At 47.1% G+C, this 25,118-nt stretch overlaps 1 protein-coding gene across 1 annotated transcript in view; it reads left to right on the plus strand.

Moving 5' to 3' along the window:
* WDFY4 (WDFY family member 4) overlaps nucleotides 1-24,527 on the plus strand; it is a gene marked incomplete at its 5' end in the record, with an annotated part of 200,092 nt that extends 175,565 nt beyond the window's left edge. The window contains 11 exons of the mRNA XM_080926733.1: nucleotides 6,999-7,152; nucleotides 9,199-9,290; nucleotides 10,083-10,295; nucleotides 10,735-10,885; nucleotides 12,125-12,309; nucleotides 13,080-13,238; nucleotides 16,345-16,524; nucleotides 17,441-17,623; nucleotides 19,662-19,746; nucleotides 23,392-23,503; nucleotides 24,440-24,527. Of these exons, the coding sequence (XP_080782859.1) occupies nucleotides 6,999-7,152; nucleotides 9,199-9,290; nucleotides 10,083-10,295; nucleotides 10,735-10,885; nucleotides 12,125-12,309; nucleotides 13,080-13,238; nucleotides 16,345-16,524; nucleotides 17,441-17,623; nucleotides 19,662-19,746; nucleotides 23,392-23,503; nucleotides 24,440-24,506 (1,581 nt within the window). The 3' untranslated portion in view covers nucleotides 24,507-24,527. The remainder of the gene's footprint in view (nucleotides 1-6,998; nucleotides 7,153-9,198; nucleotides 9,291-10,082; nucleotides 10,296-10,734; nucleotides 10,886-12,124; nucleotides 12,310-13,079; nucleotides 13,239-16,344; nucleotides 16,525-17,440; nucleotides 17,624-19,661; nucleotides 19,747-23,391; nucleotides 23,504-24,439) is intronic.
* Nucleotides 24,528-25,118: the final 591 nt, after the last annotated feature.

Below are 25,118 nucleotides of genomic sequence, written 5' to 3' on the forward strand. Positions count from 1 at the left end.
TGCCAGGTTTCCCAGATAAGAAAGCAGATGCCTAGCTAAGTTTGGGTTTTGGATAAACAGCAACTCTCACTCAAAAAGGACACACTGGAAAATTATCTGCTGCTTATCTGAAGTTTAAGTTATCTGGGTCGCCTGTGTTGTTTCAATCTGGCAGTCCTGAAGGAGCTGGAGACAGGCCAGTGCTGGAGTCCTGGATGTGTACAATTTCCAAGTCAGAGTTCCTTATGGGCCACACTGAGGTGCTCTCTGTCCCTCCTCCTCCCCCCATAAAACTCTTCACTGGAATCCTGCACACAAGAACCCCATCCAGAGGCTGAGCTTGAGCCAGATGGCTGAGATCACTGCAGAGGACACTCTGCAAGGCTGGGTGTGTGGCTGACATGGTCACCATCGTGAAGTATCCTATGAGAAAGCTATGAGCCTCATGAGCAGGGACCCACTGAGCCTAGCTGTGCCTTAGCTCACAGGACTTTTAGTGTCGGAGAAACTGTGAGTTTTGGTCACTCAGAAAACATTGTTCCTGAGACAAGAGCCACCCTCGGTCGGTCGGCACTGAACGCACTTCCCAGCCCTGGGAGAGAATGGAAAGGCTAGGCTGGTCAGGCATCTCCAGTAAGGGGTGAACCCACTCACATCGTTCATGTCTTGGCACAGATTCCCCTCTCCTTGACTGTGTGGCTCGTCTAGACTTTGCATAACCCCCTATCTCTGGAAATCCACTCAAAAATAATAAGTGTGCTTCCCCCGGGTCTTTCTCAGGCAACAAGCATTTTAAGTAAGTTTAGTTTGGAGAATGAATGGTCCCAGAGCTGTACCCCACGCCAGGAATCTCATCCAGATGTTGCTCATTAATCCACAAGAAATGATGATCACTGTGGCTGATGATAATGATGGATTCTGCCGTTGCTTTCCAGCCAGCTGAAATAGTCAGTGTTCGGGATGCCTTCACTGCTTCCCCTTGGCTCTTCCGACAGATGCGTTAAAGCCAGAGGTCCCAGCTTTACTTGTTGCTAAGGGTTTTTCCACACAGGAAAGAGATGGTGAAAAATAGAGAGAGGGTGTGCTGTGAGACTTACAACTCAGCCATGCTACTTAACAGATACAAATATCACACATGTTGTGTTACCTCTGGACATGAGGGCTGGGTAACAACGACCACTGGATCATCCAGAAGAGCAAATGAGGAAATGTGGGGAAAGCTCCTCCCTCCAGTCAGTAACCATGGTTACTTCTCCTCTTCCCTCCTGATGGGCCAGATCTGATCTGAGCAGATTTGAACTTGTAAAAGCTGGTCTTCTTTAGGTTAATCAATGTTAAGGCAGCCTGGACTACAATGAAGGATTCTGGAGCAGAATGAGCCAGATTAAACAGGTCCTGCAAGCCCATCAGAATATTTGGATAATAGTTACCCTGCCGTCAATCATTAGGGTGAGCTTGTTTTAGCCAGTGTGTTCCTCTAATAACTGGTTCAAACTAGTTTGGGATGGTCTAACCCAGGGTGAGATGATCAGAACCAACTTTGTATTTTTTTTAGGAGGCACCTGTGTAACTGTTGGAGTTGACCGTACTGAGAATCTCAAGTGAGACTCTCATGGTTTTTTTGGTTTGAGATTGTGTTTGGTAGATTGGCCCATCCAAGGTGGAATCATCTGCTTTCTCTGTGTAGCCCTTCTGCCCAACACCAATCTGACTTAGCAGCTGACACTTCAGTAGTTTCTGCAGCTGATCATCACTGGCCTGAAGACTAGGCGATCCTCTGCCCTTTCCTAGAACAAAACAAGAACAGTTTTCGTTCTTAAAAGGATTAGTATAAAGGCCACATCTGCTGAAGGAGTTCTGGGCCTCACCGGATCTCCTAAGAAATGTTCTGGATCTTTGTATGAGTTCATCTGCCTCCTAGGGGCAGTACTGTTCCTGCCCAAGAGACCTTTGCTTGTCCTTCTCCATGGTGACAAGAAGGATCAGCCCCTTCCTGTTGTCTCACTCTGTCTAAGTTAAATGTGGATGCATTGAAGGGTTGGGATGTGTATATCCAGGATGCCTGCAGTGAGGCCTTCTGCATTTGTAGGAGGCTGGAGCCAGCCTGCTTATGAGTGTTGGCGTGCTCTTCCATTCTGAACCGAGCAGGCTGCCATTCACCTGCTAATGTGAGCACGCTGGAGTGAGGATGTGTATGCTTCTGGCTGGGGCCTCAGGGCCCTGTGTCCTGACCCTGCCACCTGACTAGATTCTTGTGTTCTCCTGGATTTGGTTTCCTTATTTGTGAAATAAAGATGGGTTGTGAGATGCTGCTTCTGAAGTCTGTCTCATAAAGCGCTAATCTGGAACACTCAAGAACCTAGTATGTTTCTGAATGATGCCAAATCAAATATCTTACATGTATCATTAAAAAGTTTAAGTTTTCCTATTTTGGTAAAGTATGCATACCATAGTATCTGCCCTGTAGCTATTTTTTTAATATTTATTTATTTACTTTATATATATGAGCACTTTATCTGTATGTACACCTTCAGGCCAGAAGAGGGCATCAGACTCATTATAGATGCTTGTGAGCCACTATGCAGTTGCTGGGAATGGAACTCAGGACCTCTGGAAGAGCAGAGGGTGCTATCAACTGCTGAGCCATCAGTGATGTGGAGTACCAGAGTGACATGCCAGTGCATGCCAATAGACCAGCCACAGTGTCTGCGCTAACACACACGGTGCTTATGTAGCACATCTGCTGTGGCCTACTGAGTGGCACACAGGCTGGCATGGAACAGTCTGGGTACTATGGCTGGCTCAGTGTGTGCTGGGCCCAGTGGTGTGGGAAGCACCAGGATTTTTACACAGTTTGACACAGGACTTCCGCATACTGTGTCCTGGCTCCATGTAAGAGGCTCTTTACAGCCTGTGGTTAAATGCAACTACACTTAGGTTGTTTTAGCATTGATGCTCCTCTAGTATTGATGTATTTATCTTCCTGCCCAAACTTGTCAATACAATGATAGATTTTTATAGTCTATAAAATATGGGATAATTGCTTATCTGTGGGACTGCTTCCAGGACCCCTTCTTTGATACTGAAATCAGAGGATGCTCAGACGACTTATATAAAATGGCATCATATTTTCTGAGAATCTATACATCCCCCCGATGTATGTTAAACTACCTCTAGATTGTTTACAATATCTATTCCAGTACAAATGTTTTGCAAACAGTTGTAATACTATATAGCTTAGTAGGCTGTGAGAAGAATAGAAGGTATAACAATTCGAGACAGATACAATCTATTCATTGGGTAGATGTGGATCCAATGGAAGGATGTGGATCCCTCAGATATGAAGCACTAACTGTAGATGTGTGTGTTATGTGGTCTGAGCAGGTAGAATACATGTGGAGTATGACCAGATTCATGTTGATTATGGGCTCTGCTGTCCCCATGCCTTTCTCTAGGAGTGAACTGTTGTATTCAGGGCAAGAAGCTGGTACCTCACCATAATGACAAGCCAAGTATTCTATAGTTTTCACGAGCTTTGCCTATAGGAATCTGAGATCTATGAGCCTCCTGAAAGCTAAGTCTCTGTGAGACCACACCCCTTCTGTGAGACCTTAGCCTTGGTACTTGTTTCTGTCCTCGCAAAAATGCTATATATTCTTGGTCCTAAGATGCGATCTTGCCTGGTTAGGGCCCAGCAAGGCAGCCTGTTCCCAGCAAGGACACAGTGTGGTGGCAGCTGCTGTATTTAACAAGAAGTGGAAATAAAGAGCTGCGTTAATTAAGTCCTACCCCTGAGAAGTCAGCTGTTACCAGCAGTGGGGAAGGGTTTTCCAAAGTACCTGAGGAGAGTTGGCTGGGCGTTGTGCTAGGCAGTCGTTATCTGCAGGGAACTGAGAACCATGGGGTAGACATAGCCCAGACCGTTACCTACGAGCTTTCAGTAGGCATCAGGGTGACAGTAATATGAGGAAGACAAAGAGCCTGTGTCAGTGGTCATACCTCTGCGGATCTTACCTGATGCCATCTCATCTCACAGCGAGGCCCTGGCCTCTGAGCTAAGTACCTTGCTCTCAGTACCCAATACTTTGGGCATGGTTAAGACAGGGCTAGACGGGAAAACCTCCACTTTGAAGGTATCGACAGGACATAGGGTCTTTAAGATCCCAAACTGTATGTATGGTCTAATTTTGAGTACTGGGAAAGGCTCATGTGGTGATGTCTGACTGCCCCAGATAGACTGTCCCTAGGCTTTCTCTACAGTGTTGTATAGCTGAGCTGCAGCTTTGACTTCCTTTTTAAGCCTTGATTGGGTAATGAGGGTGAAAGCTTGTCTGCCTAGCCTCCTTGTGATACACTCACTTATAGCAAAAAGTGGGAGCATCAACGTGCTTAAGGGAAAGGTCTCAATGTACGGAAAGTAGAGTCGAGGCTGCTTTGCATCAAACTCAATCCCCACTGGGACCAGGACTAACTCATGCCTGGGCTCCCCACATGCCACCCCCAGCATTATATTTTGGAGTAGGATGCTGAGGTGGGCTGTTAGCTGAGGTTCATGAGATACACACCCAGGTTTCTCTTACCAATATACCCTTTCTCCTCAGTGCTAATGGGCTGCCCTGACAATGCCCCTCTTACTTCCTGTTCTCACCCTAAGTACTCTTGTCCTTCACAACCCTCCTATCCCCAGCCCAGGCACTGGAGGATCCTGACCCCCCCAAAACCCTACCTTTTGTTTCCAATAATTACCACTCCATTTGTCTTTGTTCTTTCAGAGATCCCCTGTTTTCCTTCCTTGTATCCTGAAACTAGGATCACTCCCTAGTCCCTGGGGTATACAGGATAAAGATGCAGGGCTAGGATGAGGGAGATAACTCAGCAGTTAATAGCACTCACTGCTCTTACAGAAGACCCAGGTTCGATTCCCAGCACCCATGCGGTGGCTCACAACCTTTTGTAACTTTAATTCCAAGGGATTCATGCCTCCTTTGGCCTCTGTGAGCAATACACACACACACACACACACACACACACACACACACACACACACAAAATAGCACAATGAATCTTAATTTTTAAAAAGAGTACCTATGTAGCCATATGTCTTTGGATATATGTTAAAACCCAAGTTTCTTTTGAGTATGGACCCAAAATGGAATGTTTTCACCCTGACCTCCTCTACCTGGAGACAGCTTTAAGAATGCCATGCCTGAGGGGTTTACCCAGGGATAGTGGTAAACAAAGGCACGCACAAAAGGAGCATTACCTTCAGTAAAGTGCATTGGGTTTTGGTGTGAGTGAGTTACAATCTGTGTATTTTCTTAAGACCCAACATTTCCCCCATTTTAACTCAGTGTCTAGACCTGCCCTGGCACGTTCTTGCCCCTCCAGTACTCCACTTATAATTCTGATTGTCTTTCAATATTGCCGAGCCCTTCCTGGCATTATAAATGATCAGGATACCCCAGGTTGTATCCTGATCCTTACTGTATTCAAAATATGCTTCTGGTGTCTTCCCATGTGTGTGATATCATGTGTGCGAGTCTTTTGTCTCTGAGCTCTGTAGCCTTAGTTTGGCTCCACTGCCTTCTGGCTTTGGGTTGGCAGGAAATCCTCTGCCATGGAGAAGCTGTTATGGTGATGATCTTCACGTCCTCTTCACTGTGGCCACTTGGATACTCAGTATTCATTGCAGGCAAGGAAAGTTGCATGTCGTGGAGGGGTATCTCCTGCTATCATTTTCTTTCTTCCCATCTCCACACTGCATTGTCTCTTGCTTATTCCCCTTGGTGGACTCTCCTCCCCTGGGGACTCTCCTCCCCTGGCCACTCCGTAGGACCCAGCCATGCAGCTCATGCCTCTGCATTGTGCCTTCTCGGCTGTCACCTCTGCCTTCTTTCCTAAGAATGAAGGTCTAGCTCGGGCTGACTGCCAGCAACCACTGGAGTGTACGTCAACCCACATACTCACAATACAACAAAGCAACTCTGCTTCTTCTTCTAGGGAATTTGGTGTTTTCTTTTGTTTTGCAGAAGTGAGAAAACCCATTAATTTTGAAACAAATGTATGCAAATACATTTATTAATATAGGAAATAGGAAAATCAGTTATTGCTTCCTTTATAAATAATACAGGCTTAAGTTTTAAAGATATTACTTTTGCTAAAATGCATTAGACAGCTGTGAAAAAAATAACATTTTTCTTTGTGGTAATATCTTTAACCAGATTTGTAGCACTAACAGTATTTCCTATGTATATATTATTTTTATTTAATACAGGTAATCTTTTTATTACCAAATCATATTGTTTCTCAGGAGATTACCATCAGCACTTATAAAAGCTGCAAAAGGAAAAATGGGGCTGGGAGAAGACATCAATCTCCCACGGTGTGAGGCTCAGGCTGCAGATTAAATACACAAAGCTCTTAATACATTTCAATGAGCGACTCGTTAGGTGCAGATTTATTTACATTTCCCCCACTTGATTTCCATTCCCATTTCAATCCAGTGATGGACATCATTTCCTGATTCTAACACAGAGCAAAGGGGCCCAGGTGCAGGTTCCTCTTTAAGCTGTGTATTATGGTTGAGATCTCGTGGGACCAGGACATCCATGGCTCACAATGGGTCAACGACTCTGGCTCAGAAAATAGACCACGCAGTTCTTGTCCACTAGGTTGACCAGTAGTGACACAAATTACATATGTGACTGATCCTCCACTCCCCAAAAGAGCTAAGCTATTCAACCTTCCCCTACCTGTTCCCCATCCCAGTAGACCAAGTTTGTACCAGAAATGTCTGTAGGAACTAGCAGGGGCAAAATATGCTTTTTACAGCATGGGCTTGACCCCAGTCTGGCATCCACTGCTTTGGTGGCTTAGGGGAAGTCAGTGCACCTTAAGGACTAGTTTTCTGTTCTGCAAAATGGAAGTGCCAATCCATTCCCAACTTCTGAACTCTCCTCTGAGGCTGAATGGAGAGAGACACACACAGCTGGCTGATCCCATGACCCTTTCTCCTACAGGGTGGAAGCTTTGATGTGGCTGATAGAATGTTCCACAGTGTAAAGAGCACATGGGAGTCTGCCTCCAAAGAGAACATGAGTGACGTCAGGGAGTTGACACCTGAATTCTTCTACCTGCCTGAGTTTTTAACCAACTGTAATGCAGTGGAGTTTGGTGAGTAGAGACACTAGGAAAACCTGATGAGCCTGGGGCCAGGGACTTGGGATTTTTCCCATTGATTTCCAGAGAGATACAAATTTCATTAGTCTCTTTGCTGGAAAATTTATCAGACCCCTAATCAGAACCAGTGCACTGGAGGTGAAGTCCCTGCTGAGTGACAGAATGTTGTTGCACATGTGGCTTCTAAGGAAAGATGCTGGGTCCCAGGCTTCCAGAATGGCACCAAGTGCCTGCCACAGGCAAAGTAACCTGTTCTCTAGGATCCCAGGGTTCAGTGTGTAGTGAAATAGTACCCTGCATTCTAGAACCTTTGCTGATGACTTAGGGTAAACACTGCCTGCCCTCAAGGCTCCTAACCTTGAGACTCACCAGCCCTGTTTTTGTTGTCCAACTACCTGGTGCCACATTTTCTATCTTGGAGCCCAGGATGTGTTGGGTCTTCTTCCTGCTTCAGAGAAGGCACAGATGTTTACAGAGGCACAGCAGGATGCACATGTACCTGGCATTTCCCCTGTTGGAGAGTAATGGGAAGAAATGTAGTGAGGGGATATACGGTTTGAGCTGGGACAGGATGAAGGCAAGCTCCCCGGCCAGGTGGAGAGAAGCCGTGGGTGCCACAGAAGACACCTGGAGGCTGATAGTTAACATCCTTTGGGCCTGTTCTTCCTTTTCCTTCAAGTAAGGATTTGAACTTCAAGCTGAGCAGTGTTCAGGTTCTTAGATGCCTCATAAAAGGCATGGGGCAGGACTGGACAGATACAAAGGACAATTCCCAGAGGGCATGGTGGGGTGTGGTGGATGGGAGGTAAGTTGGGCGGTGGGCAGTGGAAGTTAAGAGGGGGGTGGAGTACCGTGCGGAGTGTGACAGGCCTAGGTGACGGAAGCAGGTGTCACTGGGGAGCCATGTGGCTGGCACCTACTGTGTGCAGGCACCTCAGGTCACTGTGGTTTGTCCTAAAGACATGGTCTCGGTGAGGAAGTGGGGTGTGGGCTTAGCCTATAAACAAATGAAGTGAAACTCTATGTGGTGTTGAAAAGTCCCTTGAGGAAAACAGTCAGGACCATAGTTTGAGAGCGAATTGAAGAGACTGTGTTATTCTGTTCCCCAAGAAGAGACTGAAGCTGGGTAAAGAGAAAGTGAGACTTGGCATAGCCTGAAAGCCCAGACTAGAGGGAAATGGTTTTTTAATTATTATTTTTATTTATTTTTTATTCATTTATTTATTAATTTTCCATCCTCCTCACCACCCCTCCTCGACCCCTCCCCCTCCTTCCTCTTCTTTCTCATGTGCCCCAGTTCTCTCTTAGAAATCCCTTCCCCCATTATCCCCTCCCCTTCTCCTCCTTAGGCAAAGCTATTCTACTTGCTCCATAAGTTCAAGCAAGACTATAGGAGCTGAGCACAGGTCATAGCTAGGCTAGTATTATTCTGTGTGTGTCGTACGCTTGCTTTTCTTATCTCATGCCAACTCCACATGGTTTTGTTAGCACTGCCACACTTACAGATGGAGAAACTGAGTCCCTTAGAAGTCAAAGTAGCTTGTTCAAAGTTAGCAGCTGGTATACTGGAGGCACTTGGGCTGGAATCCAGGCTCCTCTTCTTACTTTCTGAGGGCACTCCATCTTAAAACCCTTATCATTGGTTGAAGACTTAGGAACATAGCGTGCGCCAAGAACGTCAAGTGGTACCTAGCATAGACAGATGGGCATGAAAGAATGCTTGGGTTGTTATCAATGTCTGCTGCTGTTTAGGACCCCAGGTGAAAGGCAGTGCTAGTGGTGAGGGAGATGCAGAAATACTGTGTGATTGGGGATCTAGCTCTAGTGTTGCCTGGGAAACCAAGAGGACCTCATGAAGGATGCCAACTGTAGTGCCAAGCAGAGGAGGACTGAGGTTCCCTGGACAGAAGTGGGAAGAGGCAGTGTGGTCTGGTAGGATGCAGCTTACATTATAACCTGCAAGGAGTTGGCAGCTGCAGACAACACGGATGTGACGAACCTATCAAGGCCTCACTTCGGCCTGTCTCCCTTCACACTCAGGCTGCATGCAGGATGGAACAACACTGGGGGATGTGCAGCTCCCTCCCTGGGCTGACGGGGATCCGAGGAAATTCATCAGCTTACACAGGCAGGTGAGACACTCCAGACTGTCCTGATATGCACCCCAGCACTTCCCTGTCTCCATGACATTTTGTCTCACTGGTGGGGAGAAACCTCGAGGCTTTGATGTCTGGAGAAACCAGAGAAGGGCCAGGGCCAGGGCTTGTCTTCCTGGATGTTTGAAGAATGCCAGTTTGCTCTGTATTTATTCTAGACTGCTGTGATGGGCATCATGACAGGGAGTGAGCCCGACTCTCTGGGGGCATCTCAGTGTCCTCAGCAGCCCCACAAGTAGGCCACTACCCGGACTGTTCTCAATATAGCTCAGAGATGGTTTGGAGGCCCCACAGTGCCCTCGCCTATCATGAGGTTTTGAGGGGAGATGACTGAGCTTGTTACCCAGAAACACCGATAAGGGAACGATATTGTGCTCAGCATTGTTACTCATCAAAGAAACTTAATCAACCCAGAATGAGATGCTACGACACACCCACAAAAGCTGTGTTGTGTGCATGTTTGTAAGCCTAGTGCTTGAGGGTGAAAACAGAAAACTCTGTTTCAAGGGGGGTCTTACTGAGCTCTGGGAAGCTCTGCAAATTCTAATGAAAGACTATGTCTAAAAGAGATAAAATTAAATTAGAAGAATTAAAATGGGGGAGGGGAAGCATGTGCAGATTGGCGCCTACAGTTATCCTCCGACCTTTCTCTACAGACACACCTATAAGTACAATGCACACAACCTCACACAGAGGCTGAAGTGTAGAGAACTGGTGTTTGTTTGTGTAAAGCATCACTTAGAAGTTCTCTTTGGGCTTTGACTTCAGGCTCTGGAAAGTGACTTCGTCAGCAGCAACCTCCACCACTGGATAGACCTAATTTTTGGGTATAAGCAGCAGGGACCAGCTGCTGTAGAGGCAGTGAACACTTTCCACCCCTACTTCTATGGTGACAGAATAGACCTCAGCAGCATCTCTGACCCCCTGATCAAGAGCACCATCCTGGGGTTCATCAGCAACTTTGGACAGGTGCCCAAGCAGGTAGGTATGGCGGGCCACAACATTCATCTTGCTTTATCCAGAGCAGGCAGCACATGCGTGGGAAAGAGAACAAGGATGCTCTGTCCCTTGACAGAGATGAAGGGAGAGTCATCCCTAGCCTTCAGAACTAGGATAAGGTGACGTTGTTGACATGGAATAATGCTATGTTCTGTTACATATATGGTTGATGCTGTTACTATTATTTCTAATGAGCTGAAATACCAAGTAGCTGAAAACAGAGGAGCTTGTTCTATGACTTAGGGAAAATAGCAGCCTCATCTGAGGAGCCTGCTGACACTCACGTTATGCTGGAGGAAGGCCAGGCTGATGGTGCCCAGAGTAAGGATACAGATGTGATGCTTAGGGTGATGGCCACCCCCCCCCCCAGAAGGCGTCTACCTCCTAATGACCTGTGTGGTGTGTTTGTCTATGTCTACAGATATTCACGAAACCTCACCCATCCAGAAACAGCACAGGGAAACCTCCAGTGGCCGGGAAAGATGCTTCTGCCCCGGCAGGCCTTCCAGGTCATTCACAGTCCTTCCTCCACAGTCTGTCAGCACTGAGACCCTCTCAGGTCACAGTCAAAGGTGAGTACCCGGGCTTTCACTGTCTCACAGTTCTTCCTTTAGGAACTAGATTCCTCTAGGCCAGTGGTTCTCAACCTTCCTAATGCTGTGACCCTTTAATACAGTTCTTTATGTTTTGGTGACCTCTACACATATTATATCATTGCTACTTCATAACTATAATTTTGCTACTGTTATGAATTATAATGTAAATATCTAAAATATCTGATTGTGACTCCTGTGAAAGGGTCATTCAACCAACCCCCCTGAAGGGGTCATGACCCACAGGTTGAGAACCACTGCTCTAGTTCAAGGACCCAGGCTTGGGAAGAAGAATGGCTATGTCTCCGAAGTCAATGGGCACTGGAAGGTGATCTCTGATATGGAGGTGTCTAGGACTTGTAGGTTAGGCCCTGACTTCTAAGACACACACACACACACACACACACACACACACACACACACCTCTTACGTACATATACAAAAACGCATTCCATACACACCCCTCCAAAAACAAATGGTAGGCTCTGCACCCCTGTTGCTCTCGGGCACCCAGAATGCATGTATGCACACAATTGACAGCTAAGGACATGTGCCCTGGGGCAGGTGCTCATGAGTCCCAGCCTTACATCTCCCCAGCTTGTGTGAATTGTAGAGTTCCAGAAGAGGGTGGCTTTCTTGTTACAACTTGCACAGGGCGAGAGAGGGGCATCTGCATTGAACACAGTCTCCTCCCACATTACTCATCCCTGTGCTGCCCAGGAAGCATTCTCTGGGAGGGGACCATTATCTCTGCTCCTCCAAAGAGAATGCAGGAAGGACGGGGTAGACTTCCCTGGGATATCAGCTGATCATCAGCAAGCTGACTCTGGGCTGGATTCCGACTGGGGCCAGGCACGGCTTCCAGAGTTTAGCTAGTGAAACTACGGTGGGATCAGGACCACATGTCTGGCCTCCCTCCAAAGCATGCAGGAAGGATTGGGGGACAGAGTCACCCAAGCTCTGTGACTTTAGATCATCTGTCCCAATATACTGTCTAGGCTTCTGGTATCTCTGAAGAAAGTCACTGAAACTTGTGAGTCCTGGTTAGAGAGGGAGCAGGAAAAGGGACACTTAAGGCTGCTCCTAAGTGGGATGCAAGCCTCAGTCAGCGGCTCCTGGCCAGGCAGTAAGCTTGATGAAGCTCTGTATTCTTCTCTCTGGGCCCAGTGAAAAGTGCTTTTTCTTATTGCATATCCCAGTATACTCACTGGGGGGCAGATATGTACCTTTTCTCTCTAGGGTCAGAATCCCCAAAAGGGGCCATCGGCCACATTGTTCCTACTGAGAAGTCGATCCTAGCGGTGGAGAAGAATAAACTGCTGATACCCCCTCTCTGGAACAGGACCTTCAGCTGGGGCTTTGATGACTTCAGTTGCTGCCTGGGGAGCTATGGCTCTGACAAGGTGACAGCACACAGGGTGGGGTGACAGGGCCAGGGTTTTGGGGTCTTGACTCTCTCCCAGGTGCACTTTAGGTTGGCAGAGGACACCATATTACCTCAGCAACCAAATCTGATTGATCATGGGCTACCCAAAGCCTATCCAGATGTGCATTTACTCTGGGTAGGCGCTCCTGGGCTCCTTCACTCCAGGCACCACTCCGATGAGAAGGGCTCAGGCTGAACATTTAACAGCTTCCAAGAAGAGCAAACCCTCCCTCTCCCTCCTCTCTCCCTTTCTCTTGTGTGTGTGTGTGTGTGTGTGTACATGACTGTGTATGTGTTTAATGGTCCCATTGTACTCTGTAGACTTCCAGTTGTTTCTGTCTTTTCTACAGAACCCTCACTACCCAAACTCCCTTCTACCCCACCCTAGTCCCCTATGCTATACAATTAATCCATGCTTCTAGCCCTATTTATAACCTCACCCCTCAAGCTGCTAGAGGCAGTCATTGTAACTAGTCCCCCAAATTTCCCATTCCTGTTCTACCACTGTCTCGGGCTGAGCTGTGCTCCCATCTCACACATCACATTCCATGGGGTTTTACAGCTTCTGCATAGCTACTTAGCAAGTGTCTGCCTGCTCTTAGGAGCTCTTTCGTAGGAACAAATCCGGGATGGCTTAAATTCAGTCCCTAAGCCTGCCTCTGGGTTCACCTAGGTGTTTCCTATTTCTCTGACCTGCTTGGTTTCTCAGTAGCTGCTGTGTCAGCATTCAGCACTCATCTCTCACAGATCCTGATGACGTTTGAGAACCTGGCTGCCTGGGGTCCCTGTCTGTGTGCCATATGCCCATCTCCTACGATGATCATCACATCCGGGGCCAGTGCGGTGGTGTGCGTGTGGGAGCTCAGCCTGGTCAAAGGTCGCCCAAGAGGCCTGAAACTCCGACAGGTGTGTACCTCTCATAGGTGTCGTATCTTTGGCAACCATGGTGTCAAAGCAGGAGCGGAGGACAGTCAACAGCTCTGAAATCTGGGCAGGGTCAATCTCTGAGTAGATCTGATGAGCAGGAGCCTCCATGGGTGCCTGACTGTAGTACATGGGGCAGATGCTTCCATGTAGCCCTGGGCCTGAGAAGTCAGTCTCCTGGGTCAGGTGATACTGTGGGACCTCTACGTGGTGGCTGTTATAAAGCATTTTCACAAGCCTCGCCTCACTTTACCTTCTGATGGCCCTAAGAAAGGAGAGCTATTATCACCCCTACAGTCTTGGTTAAAAATAGTTCCTGGGCAGCCAGATCTATGCAGAGAAACTGTCGTGTCTCAAAACAACAACAAAAACCAAAAAAGAAAGAAAGAAAAAAAGAAAGAGAAGGAAGGAAGGAAGGAAAAGAAGGAAGGAAGCAAGGAAGGAAGGAAGGAAGGAAGGAAGAAAGAAAGAAAGAAAGAAAGAAAGAAAGAAAGAAGCCAAGTGGTTCTTCCAAGTTCATAGATTCAGGAAATGGAACTTTTCAGACAGGGGGTGACAGGGACAGGACCCATATAGCAGGCTGAGAACAGAGACCTCTAACTGCTTATCAAAGGGAGGGGGCAGGTCTGTCCTTGACCTGTGTCTCTTGAGGTCATTATGAAATAGATTCAAAACAGTTCAGAATGTGTTTGTTTTTAAAGATGTGAAACACTAAAGGCAATCTTAAATTCACTTTAAAAATAAGAAATTCTTTGCTTTCTCTATGAAAATTTTTCATCTCTGCACACTACCGACCCCTACACATATATCTGTGCCTTCCCAAGTCTTATACAGACACTTTTGTTTCATTTTCAGCTAGCTTATCAAATTGTTTTCATTTTTCTACAGCGTCTATAATTTGCATTTCAATTGTTCCAGATGATTCCATTTCCATAAAATTACATTTCAATTGTTATGTCAGTGTGCCACGGTTTAATAAACCATTTCTTCTAAAACTAGACAATTAGGTTATTTGCAACTTTTAACCATTTTCAACAGTGCCACGGAAGACATGTCATATATATGTTCTGTTTGCTTCTGACTAATTGTTTCCGTATGATGAATTTTGAGGAGGGTTACTGATACCGGTTTCCAAAATTATTCGATAGCTCTCCAATGTTGTCAACAATTCATTGAGACTACCCACCTTGCCGTAACAGGTTGTCATGGAAAATTATTTTGAGAGGTTTGATTTTACCGTGTTGTATTTATGTTTTGCTAGATGTAAGATGATATAACGTAGTTGTTTTTAATTATATGCATTCTGCAAAGAAAAAAAAAGAAAGAAAGGAAAGTGAAAAAAAGGAAAGTAGAAGGAAAGAAAGTAAAATAAGAAGAAAGAGCCTACTGGGTGCACATTTAGAACTGCCAGGCTCTGCCTTGGGTTTCCTGCTTTTCAAGATGGCGGGACACTAGTTGTCTCCTGACACTGCAGTTTCTGGGCTGATGGATGTCAACAAACCACGCCTGTGTAGACAGTGCCCTCCCAGGCTGTGCACACTCTCCTCTCTGCACAAAACAGGCTGACTTGATCCCATAATGTAGTCTGTGCTGCTATGCCCAGTCATTCTCTCTGAAGCCCCAGACCACTCACCTCAGGGACTGTGTCAGGATGCCTTTGTCTGTGTCCTTCGGTGGTGTAATGTCCTTCACGGTCAGAACTTCATCATCAGACTCAGGCTATTCTGAAGGTCAGAGGATTCTTGTCAATCTCTTCTTCCCTCTTTTTTCATGCTTTTGAGACAATTCAAATCTTCGATGGGTCACGTCCAGAGATTTGCCACCACCATCTGGTTAGTGTCTCATTAGGATCCGTTGAGGACAAATGGGAACTTGTGGCAAGTTTTTTAATAGCTGTCACCAGGCAAAATGACAGCTTTGAAAGATGATGCTCTGTCTCATTGATCCAAATGAGTGAGCAGTTTGTCTCTGCCAGGGCTGGAGCTCTGTCCGTTGCTGAGCCAACCCAGTCATTCAGAGTGCCACCTCTGCACTCCTCTGGGCGATTCTAAGGAATGGCAGACATATTCAAACAGAGAACCACTTTGGGCACCTCTCTGGGATGCTTGGGGTAGAACCTTCACTATAGCCAGGAGCACTGGGCCCAGGAGGAACTTGGCCCCTTAAGATTTCTAGGAAGAGATCTATCTTCAAAGCCAGCTACGAATCAAGACTAAAGGCTAAGATCAAATAGTCTAAAAGGTCAAGAGCAAGTCCCCAAAAAACCATAGGACATGAACTTATATCATATCCATCGGTCTGAAAAAAGTCACATTTTATGCCAGCCAGAAAACTCTACTGGTAAAAGTGCTCGCTGCCAAGCCTGCCAGGCTGATGATGACCCACATCTTTAGTCAGCCCCAGTGGCTCGTGCTAATAATTCTATGACTGTAATCCCAGTTTGGGCTGGATGTTCACAGGCTCAAGACTAGCCTAGGCTATGTTGTTTATATCCCTTTCTCAACACAAAACAACAGGAGTTTGAACACTTTTTGTAATGCCCCAGCTTGCAGTCAGTCTTTTTTTTTTCCCAATCTGGTTTAAGAATTGCTTTATTTCCAAGTCTCCATAGTGTGATATATGTCCAACTTAAGTATGCCTGAGACTTCTTGGATGGGATGTGTGAGAAAATGCAGATTGCAAGGTACCATCACCAGAGTTTCTCATTTAACAAAGCAGAGACACATCCACTAAGACCCCAGATCTGCTGAGCCTGCTAGCCTGGGTGTCCTTTGCCATTTGAAACCTTTGCATACTAGCAGTCCAAGGGGCTGCTTCAGATTCAAGAAGATTGGAAGGAGAGGACAGACATAAGGATGCTCAGGCCCCTTGCTGGACAAAGAGACGCCCCAGGTTCTAGGAGTCGATGCAACCAAGAGGCCAACATATATGCACTCCCGACTGCCACTCCCTCATAATCATGTCTGTAAAATTACTGATTCACTCTGAATCTCTGTTGTCTCATCTGGCACCCAGAAGCAGAGACAACCTATTAGTAGCCATTCTGTAAGTCTCTCTTATAACCCATGGCCGTGCCTCCTCTTCCTAGGCCTTGTATGGACACACCCAGGCTGTCACATGTCTAGCAGCCTCTGTCACCTTCAGCCTCCTAGTGAGTGGATCCCAGGATCGCACCTGTATACTGTGGGACATAGACCACCTCTCTCGTGTGGCCTGCCTGCCTGTCCACCGGGAAGGCATCTCAGCCGTTGCCATCAGTGATGTCTCGGTGAGACCTGGTTTATTTCTCCATTTCTGGGTCTACTTCCCATCACTCTGAGCCTGCACGATAGTATTTTGGACAGTGCTGCCAAAGAAAACCCAGGGACAGACATACGATGATCATTCCCAAATGTGGATATGGCTCTGTGCGCCAGCCATGCCCTGCCAATAGAAAGTAGGGCACTAGGAAGTGTTTGCTCTGGTATTTACACAGCAAGGCAGGTCAGGAAGATATGCCCATGCCAGCCCAAGGCTCAAGATATAAATGAACCTGTTAGGAGACAATAGAGTGTCCTCTTCCTGAAGATTCTTCTGGAAGGACATTGCAGGGTTCAATGAGCTGTCTGCTGTCATTGGCACCGCTGTATGCTGTCCTCCACTAGATAAAGTCCAAATTTCTTCATGGAGGCAATGCTGGATAGCCAGTTGTAGGCCCCTTATCTGGAGAGACAGGGGCAGTCTTCAGACTGCATCTTTTCTGGAAGCCAAGATGTTGTTAGGAGTCAGGATCTTGAAGGAGTCGAAACCTGCGCCACTGTCCTAAAGCACAGACTTATTTTGGCTAGCCATTTTAGACATTTCAGTCGATGCTCAGGTGGCTTCATTGCCTGGGGCCTGAGTCAAGGAAAAACAGCACAGAGAAGGGGCAAAGTTGTTTATGTCATGACATTCAGGAAAGAGAGAGCTCAGAAAAGCAGAGACAAGATATACCCTTAAAAGGCATCCCCCTAGTTATCTGTTTCTTCCAACCATATCTCAATTACATCATCAAACTAAGTTGTCTAAGTAGGTTGATGAGATCAGAAGCCTGTAAGAAGATGTGAAATGGGGACACTTTAGTGTATTAACTAGGTGATTGAGCATGTAATGTATAAGCTGCCGGTGAATCTTGCACAAAATAAAGCCCGATCTCCTTGCTGTAGGGGACCATTGTCTCCTGTGCTGGAGCCCACTTGTCCCTGTGGGATGTCAATGGACAGCCCCTGGTTAGTATTACTACAGCCTGGGGCCCAGAAGGAACTATAACATGCTGCTGCATAGCAGAGAGGCCAGCGTGGGATGCAAGCCATGTTATCATCACCGGGAGTAAGGACGGCATGGTTCGGGTAAGTGTAGTTTTGGGCAGAATGAATACCAATATGATAACTGTTTTCCTCATTTATTCACTCTTTCTATGGGTCAAATGCTGCATGTGGAATCTGAAAATATTCCATACAGATACCTACAGCAAGTCAAGGGAAGGGTGGTACATTTTTTATGACAAAGAGAAAATCACACACACACACACACACACACACACACACACACACACATACACACACACACACACATACACACACATACACACGTTACAAGGTATGACTAATGAATGGTTAAGTTCAACAGACTATAGAACAAGACTGGAAGATATATAAAACTCATGAGGCCAACTTACCAAACCATTTATCCACCAATCTATCTACCCACCTACTGGCTGTTTATCTTTCTACCCACTCATCCGATATTCATCCAAGCTTTTGTCCAGCTGTCTATCCATCCAGCAATCCATTCATCGACCTACCAGAACTTCCATCCAGCTATCTAACCATCCATCCATCCATCAACCCACTTGCTTAACTCTGAATATCACATCAAGATACCACACACGCCACTGCAGTCCCCTTTTTGTTGGGACACCCACGTTTTAGAAGAAAAACAAATATAAAATGCTCTGCATGTGGTATGTGCCATGGTTGAGATCAGAGAGTAGCATGAGCTTTCAGAAGGACCTCTGGGAAGCCAAGAAGAGAAGGAAACATTGAAGTCAGGACTCAGAGTGGGTTTTCTGAGACTGGCAGGAAGGATGAGAGAATGAGGGAGGAGAGTGGGTAATCAGTTGGCTCACCCGACACCCTGACCTGTGAGAAGATGCTGCCCCTGGAGGAGAAGGGGAGTGGTGCAGTCAGGCTCAAGTGACAAAGCTGAGATCTGAGAATGAGGAGCAGTTGGTGTATGTGGAGGTCAGTGGGCCAGCACAGATGGAATAAGCCTGAGGAGAGATACCCTAGGGACATCTCTGTAAGTGTTTTTTCTCAGTGACGGGCACATGACCTCTGGTCCTAGATGGCCAAGACACTGAAAGGTGACATAGATATAGGATTGGTGAGTACGATGTGAACCCAGATGAGAAAGAGGAACCATCGTGACTGAGCCATGAATACAGTGACTTCCCTGAGTCTGCCTGGGGCATGCGTAGGAGAAACGTACTCAGCCTTTATTCATTCAATGAATGATTGAGCTCCTAGAACCTCCCAGCCCCAGAATTAAGTGAGGTGCTGGGGAGCTCAAAGAAACATGTGAATTGTTGTTGGTTTTACCTCTGAAGGACAGTCTGGAGCTGCAGGTACATATGCAGGTGGGCCCAGAGAATAGGAAAGAACACAGAAGTTGGGGTTTAGGGTTAGACAGGCAGGGGAGGAACTGCAGAGACAGATCAACGGCTTAAATGCTCTCTGCTAAAGCAGAGAGACCTGAATTCAGATCTCCAGCACCCATATAAAAGCTGGATTAAAAAACCCAAAAACTGATTTGTGTGTCAAGTCCAGGCATTAGGAGGTGGTGGCAGGTGCTTGCTAACCAGCCAGTGTAGCTGAAATGATAAGATGAGGTGGGGCTTCGGTGAGGTGGGGCTTTGGTGAGATGGGGCTTTGGTGAGATTGTGCTTTGGTGAGGTGGGGCTTCGGTGAGATGGTGCTTTGGTGAGGTGGGGCTTCGGTGAGATGGTGCTTTGGTGAGATGGTGCTTTGGTGAGACCTCCTGTTTCAAAACATAGGGTGGAGAGTAAAAATCAGATACCCAAAATTGACCTCTGACCTCCACAGGGTGCATGTGCCTCCACACCTATGTGCATGCTCACAAACATGCATCCACGCGCTCCCGTGAGATCCATTTAAAAGTGAAGCAAACTTACAGTCTGAGGCAGTGCCAGGGGAGCTGAAACCTAAACGCCCCATTTCCCGATGATACCATCAAAAATGAATGCTTAGGGCCTATCCCTGTCTTCCAGGGCCCCCCAGGTGCAAGGGAATAGAGAGAGGCCAAGCTGACTCTGAAGACAGTATAATTCTACCAGGTCATGACATACATGTTCTCTTTTCTGGACAGATTTGGAAGACAGAGGACGTGAAGATGTCTGTTCCCAGGCAGGCAGTGATGGAGGAGCCCTCCACTGAGCCCCTCAGCCCCAGAGGTACCTGCGTGGAGATCTTGACTCATGTTACTCTCCTGTACTTCTCTCTTTGCATTGGCACCAGGACTACAGCTCCACACAGGACATCAGAGCTTAAGGAAGTCCTCCCAGCACAAGGACTATATTATTACTTTTGGTTTCTGTGATACCATACCTGCCTGGCAGAAACAATTCCAGGGCAGAAGGGTTCATGGGTTCTGCCCATGGCTTCAGGCATTATCAGTGAGGGAGGAACATGGTGGCATTTGTGACATTGGAAACGTGACATGGCAGGTGTTCCCACGCAACGAAGGAGGGAGACCATGACCAATGCTGGGCATGACAGTGACATGTTTCTTTCAAACAGTTCCCACCATTTAGTGTTTACAAAACAGTGCCATGGGCTGGAGTCAGAACATTCTGGCCATGAGTCTAGGAGAAATATTTCAGATTCAGACCATGACATCAGAGGACAATCTGCAAGGATTGTGTGTACGAGGAAGCAGTATGAGAAGCTCTGCTGAGTCCTCCACTGGACTCTGCTGTTCTTATTGTACCAATGGAGTAGGATATGGTGGGGTGTCAGGGGGCCAGGGCTTAGTGGGTACATATGTCTACATGTTCTCCTTTGATGCTCTCTGATGGTCCTGGGAGCCACAACCCAGGACAAATGCAACTGGTTAATTATCTGGACAGCCAGCCTGTAAGCAGAAAGGCACCATTCTCCCAGTGAGGAGGAGGTAGATCTGCCATATCTCAGACGCCCCATTAGCCCTCATTATACCTTGTTTTTACTCATCTGGGGACTTAGTATAAATGTACTTCCCTACCCTGGGACTCAGCCCAACCCATTGAAAAAGGTCAGTGTTCCTGGGCTGGACATGTCACACACATTCCCAGGTGATATTTGCAAAAACAGGAGACCACTATCGTATGGCAAAGCCCTCTTCTCGTGTGACAGGTGAGACTGAAGTGCAAAATCTACCATCTCCATCACCAAAGCTGTCACAGGTCAATGTCAGAGAGCATAAGATGCCCTGCTAAAAACCCTTCTCATGCGTCCTCTTCTTTCTGACTGCAATGCCGAACAGGAGATTATTGCAAGGTGTCCAACTTAGAGAGAAGGCAACAAAGGCACAGGGAAGCTCAGCAACTTGCCTAAAGTTATCGAAAGCTTGCTCCCATGTTCACTTCTGCCACTAAAACAGCCGCAGTGATGTTGCCCTTAAATAAGATCACACAGTTGTCCTCACCTGTCCCTCTACTACAAAGGCAGGCAAAGCCCTCATCATCAAAATGACACCACTGCACCCCCAGCTACTCAGACATCTCTGCCACCATCCCCGTCATCTTCACTGCAAACATCCTTCCTGCCCACCCCAGACTTCAGATGACTACTATCCCAGACCTAGCTGTCTCTCTTGTTGACCCAGAAAGGAAGGAAGTGCATTAACATACTTGGAGAGCTCCCCAATCTTCCAAGTACTCCTGTTAGCTCCCTAAAGCAGTAACCACCCACAGGAGAGGACTTTTTCCAACCTCAGGGGGATACTTGGGCATGGTGGCCATTTTCAATTAATTTACCTCTGTTGCATGTTTTGTGCCTCCCTGATTCATGCACACACCCACTGTGAGTTCTCCAGAGAGAACACACAGACATTTGCTAAGGCTCTACAGTATCCCACATTCTACTGAAACCAAAAATCCCTTCTTTTAGCATCTCTAGGAATTTGCTGTAACCTGGGTTGAGTCAGAGCATTAACATCACAAAACCAAGAACTGTGATCAGCTCCGTGGCCTTGTCCCTCTGGGCTTCTTGGAGACCATGAGGCGTCAGTTCATCTCATAGCTATGCACACAGGAGCTCTACACTTCTTTGGAGAACAGCAGCCACATGTTGCCAGTCCTGTTTCTGTCCCAAGGGAGAAGCCAGCTCAGGAATCCTTTACCCCTGGCTATTTGTGAAGCCAGTCACATCTACACATGTATGACACAGAATGTCAGCTTAGTCTCATGTTCAACTGCCCTCTTCATATCTGAAAGTGTGGGCTTAACCCCTGACTCAGATCTTCAGTGCAGGGACAATGCATCCCCAGCTTCTGTTTGGCACAAACAGTAGTAGCCACGTGGTCTGAGGAACAGGAAGGAGACCAGACTATAGACTTGATTCTACCCCACAGCTGGAGTGGCCCTGTTTCTTTTCTGCTGGATATGAATATTTCTTGTGATTTCAACCTTTTAGAGTACAGGGCACTGAGAAATAGTAGGCAGGTAAGAATCCACTCCACAGAACTCCTTCGTCAGACTCCAAAAAATCCCTTCTCTTTGAACATAGTGGTAATGACATTAGGGAAATTACAAAATGCTTTCTGGCTGACAGGAAGTCCCAGGACACTCACCCCCCTCTACTGTCTGTCCTGACCTGAGGTTACTGCTGCCCTGCAGAATCAACAGCAAGTGGGCTTTCAGGATTGGGGTTGCCAATAGGATTAAATGACAAGGTGGTACACAAATAGTTAAAAGAAACCAGAGTCTCTGTTAAAGTCAAGGAATCTGAGAGCAGATTTGTGAATGTAACCCACTGGATGGCTCCAAGAAGGAACCGGGATGCCCTCGTCATAATGTTCAAAACTGTTTTGTTGGAAGGAGATCAGAATTAGGCATGACATGTGAATATTTGCATATGTGTCATATTGGTGAGTATGTTATTGCTCACCCTCAAATGTCTTCAGGGGCAAGAAAGGAGATCTGTAAACATTGAGGATATGCACTGCGGGCAGCTGTAATCTAATTTCTGCTTGGAACTCATTTATTCATTATTTGTGGTAAGAACTAGCCCACCGGAGCATGGATTGCTTCAGAAAACAGCCCCCAGATTCGGACGTAGGAGAAGAGTAGTGTTAGGACTTGTGCTAGGATTTCCAAGCGTCCGTCTCCATCCATGAGCAGTGTTCTTGCCTCCTATCCTCTCGTGATTCCTGGTGCTCTGGGTACCACGCACCTATAGGCGGCCACTTCAACACTTCCGGGAGGATCCAGCAGTCAGTTAGTGAGCCGATGAAGTGCTCTCACCGGGCCATGCCCACTTGCTGTCTCTCCCTCTCACCCTTCACATCGAAGGAATGACAGTCTGCCTCTAAATGTAGCCATTAGAATGAGTGAGGTAACAATCATTGAGTTATTATATTTTTTTTGAGAAAATTCTCTCAGCATTTAATTATTGGTTGGGCGTGAGAGGATTTAGCTAAGTTGATAATGCAGACTTTATGTAATTTATTTTTACTAGGCAATTACAGGGCTGCATTACACCCTGGCAGCAAGGTATTGTGGGGCATCTTATTAAGCATAAAGCCAGTAAACACTGATGAACAATTTTGCTGAACTAGGCATGCAATTTAGAAAGCAATAATACACAAATCCAATTTGGTACACAATGGGTACCGCGGCACGTCAGCACATGTAACTATCACAGCCTGCAAATTAAATTGGGACGGCCCTTTTTTTGCAACAGCACAGGCCAAGATTAAATATATTTTCCCCCTCAATTTAACAAGTTGCTGACCACAAATATAAATGTCTGTATCTGTGTGGTCCTGTGCATGGGTGCATGGGCTTTGTGCATGAAGCCACTGGTGCTTTAATTTTTCTCTCTCACACTTTGCACAGGTCACAAGTGGGCCAAGAATCTTGCTCTGAGCCGAGAGCTGGATGTCAGCGTTGCTTTGAGTGGCAAGCCCAGCAAGGCAAGCCCCGCAGTCACAGCTCTGGCCATCACTAGGTAAGAACAGCCTACAAGCCTAAGAACTTTCTCCAGGACTCCAGCAGAGGGCGCTAGAGCCAACCTAGCTAAGTCCCAACATTTACAGCTGGGTGATCAGACCCATCACTACAGAGGCCTGTCTTGTTGCTAATCCCCATGTGCTCTTGATCTCTATCTCATGAATATGCATAGATTCATGAAGAATGCAAGTGGTAGGGAAGTACAATTTGTAGTTTTGTCTTAAAGAGATCCGTTTGTCCTGAATCCCACTAGTGATGGCAACACACTGAGGATGACTGTGGTACATGGGGGAAATGCTTCATCAAGTCACGTAGCCAATGCAGAGTGGTCTCAAAGATGACACTGGGTTATCAGTCTAGTTGTCATGGTGATCCAGTTAGCCCTCCTAAGGAGTTGTAATCACAGGAGCGGCTGACTCTCCACTCCTCTTTCCTCTCTCCCTGGCCTAGGGTAGCCTTCTGGAGTCCCAAGTGTTGGAAGTGCACACACAGTGTGTTCTGGATGTCAGGGTGGCCTGGGTGGTGTGGGGGTGGGGCGGGAGGAGGAAAGCAGACCTCTGCGCTTACCCAGTGCTCATGCTGATTGCTCTGCTGGGGGTGGGGCTGGGGCTGCATCCCTCCTAGGCAAGTGCTCTTCCAATGTGAAAGCCAGAGAGATAGAGGAAGACCTCAGCTGGCCCCTCAGCCCCTCACCTTTCTCCCAGTGCTTTGAGATCTGAAACAGTCCCTGTTCAAAGCCCCTCCACATGCTCAGGCCCACCCAGAATTCCTTTCTCCCATGCTCTCCCACAGCTTCTGAGGAGACCGGACATGAACAATTTCACTGTGTCTTGGATGCAGCCCCCCACGCTGTGATTTCCCGGGTGCTGGCTGAGATGTGTGGCTCCAATGCAATGGCCCCCCAGCCTTCTTACCTTTTCTCTTTGTTCCCAAGGAACCAGGCCAAGCTCTTGGTTGGCGATGAGAAGGGGAGAATCTTCTGCTGGTCTGCCGATGGGTAGGAAACAAGTGATGGAGGTACCGGTGCCCTGGGGTCGGCAGCAACAGGTTTCAGGCACCAAGGTGATGTGTGGCCTGGGCTGTATACCCAGAGCAAACTTGGGAGGGGGCTCACCTCCCCACAGTTCTTAAGGAGTCCCTGATGATTGGCACTGTGTACCTGAAACATGTCTGTAGCCTACAAGACTTTTGTATAAAAAAAGAAGAAGAAGAAAAAAGAAAGAAAGGATTCTGGTGACATTGATGCTGGAAACTGATCTGCTGGCAACAAGCCACAAGGGAAATTCCCGGGTGGCTCATCTGTCACCAAGGCCTATTGCACTGAAAGAAACAAGAGGGTGGGAATTGGTTCAGGGGAGCCACCCCGTTGTCTTAATTTTATTAAAACCCCATTTTCCAAATGGAAGGCTGCCTGAGAGTCACTTTGCCCGGTTTCATCTGAATTCTAACAAGTCAGCAAGGCTACAGGGAGGGAGGAGTGTTGCTGAGCACACAACCAGAGGCCAGACATGTGATTGCCACGTGGCACAGACACCGGGAGCACCTGGGCATCCCACCCCGACTTCACAATACAGCAGTAGAGGTTCCCAGCCAGGCCCTGCCTTGGACAGCTG

The sequence above is a fragment of the Micromys minutus genome (genome assembly GCF_963924665.1).
Source record: "Micromys minutus genome assembly, chromosome: 12".
NCBI classification, from domain to species: domain Eukaryota; kingdom Metazoa; phylum Chordata; class Mammalia; order Rodentia; family Muridae; genus Micromys; species Micromys minutus.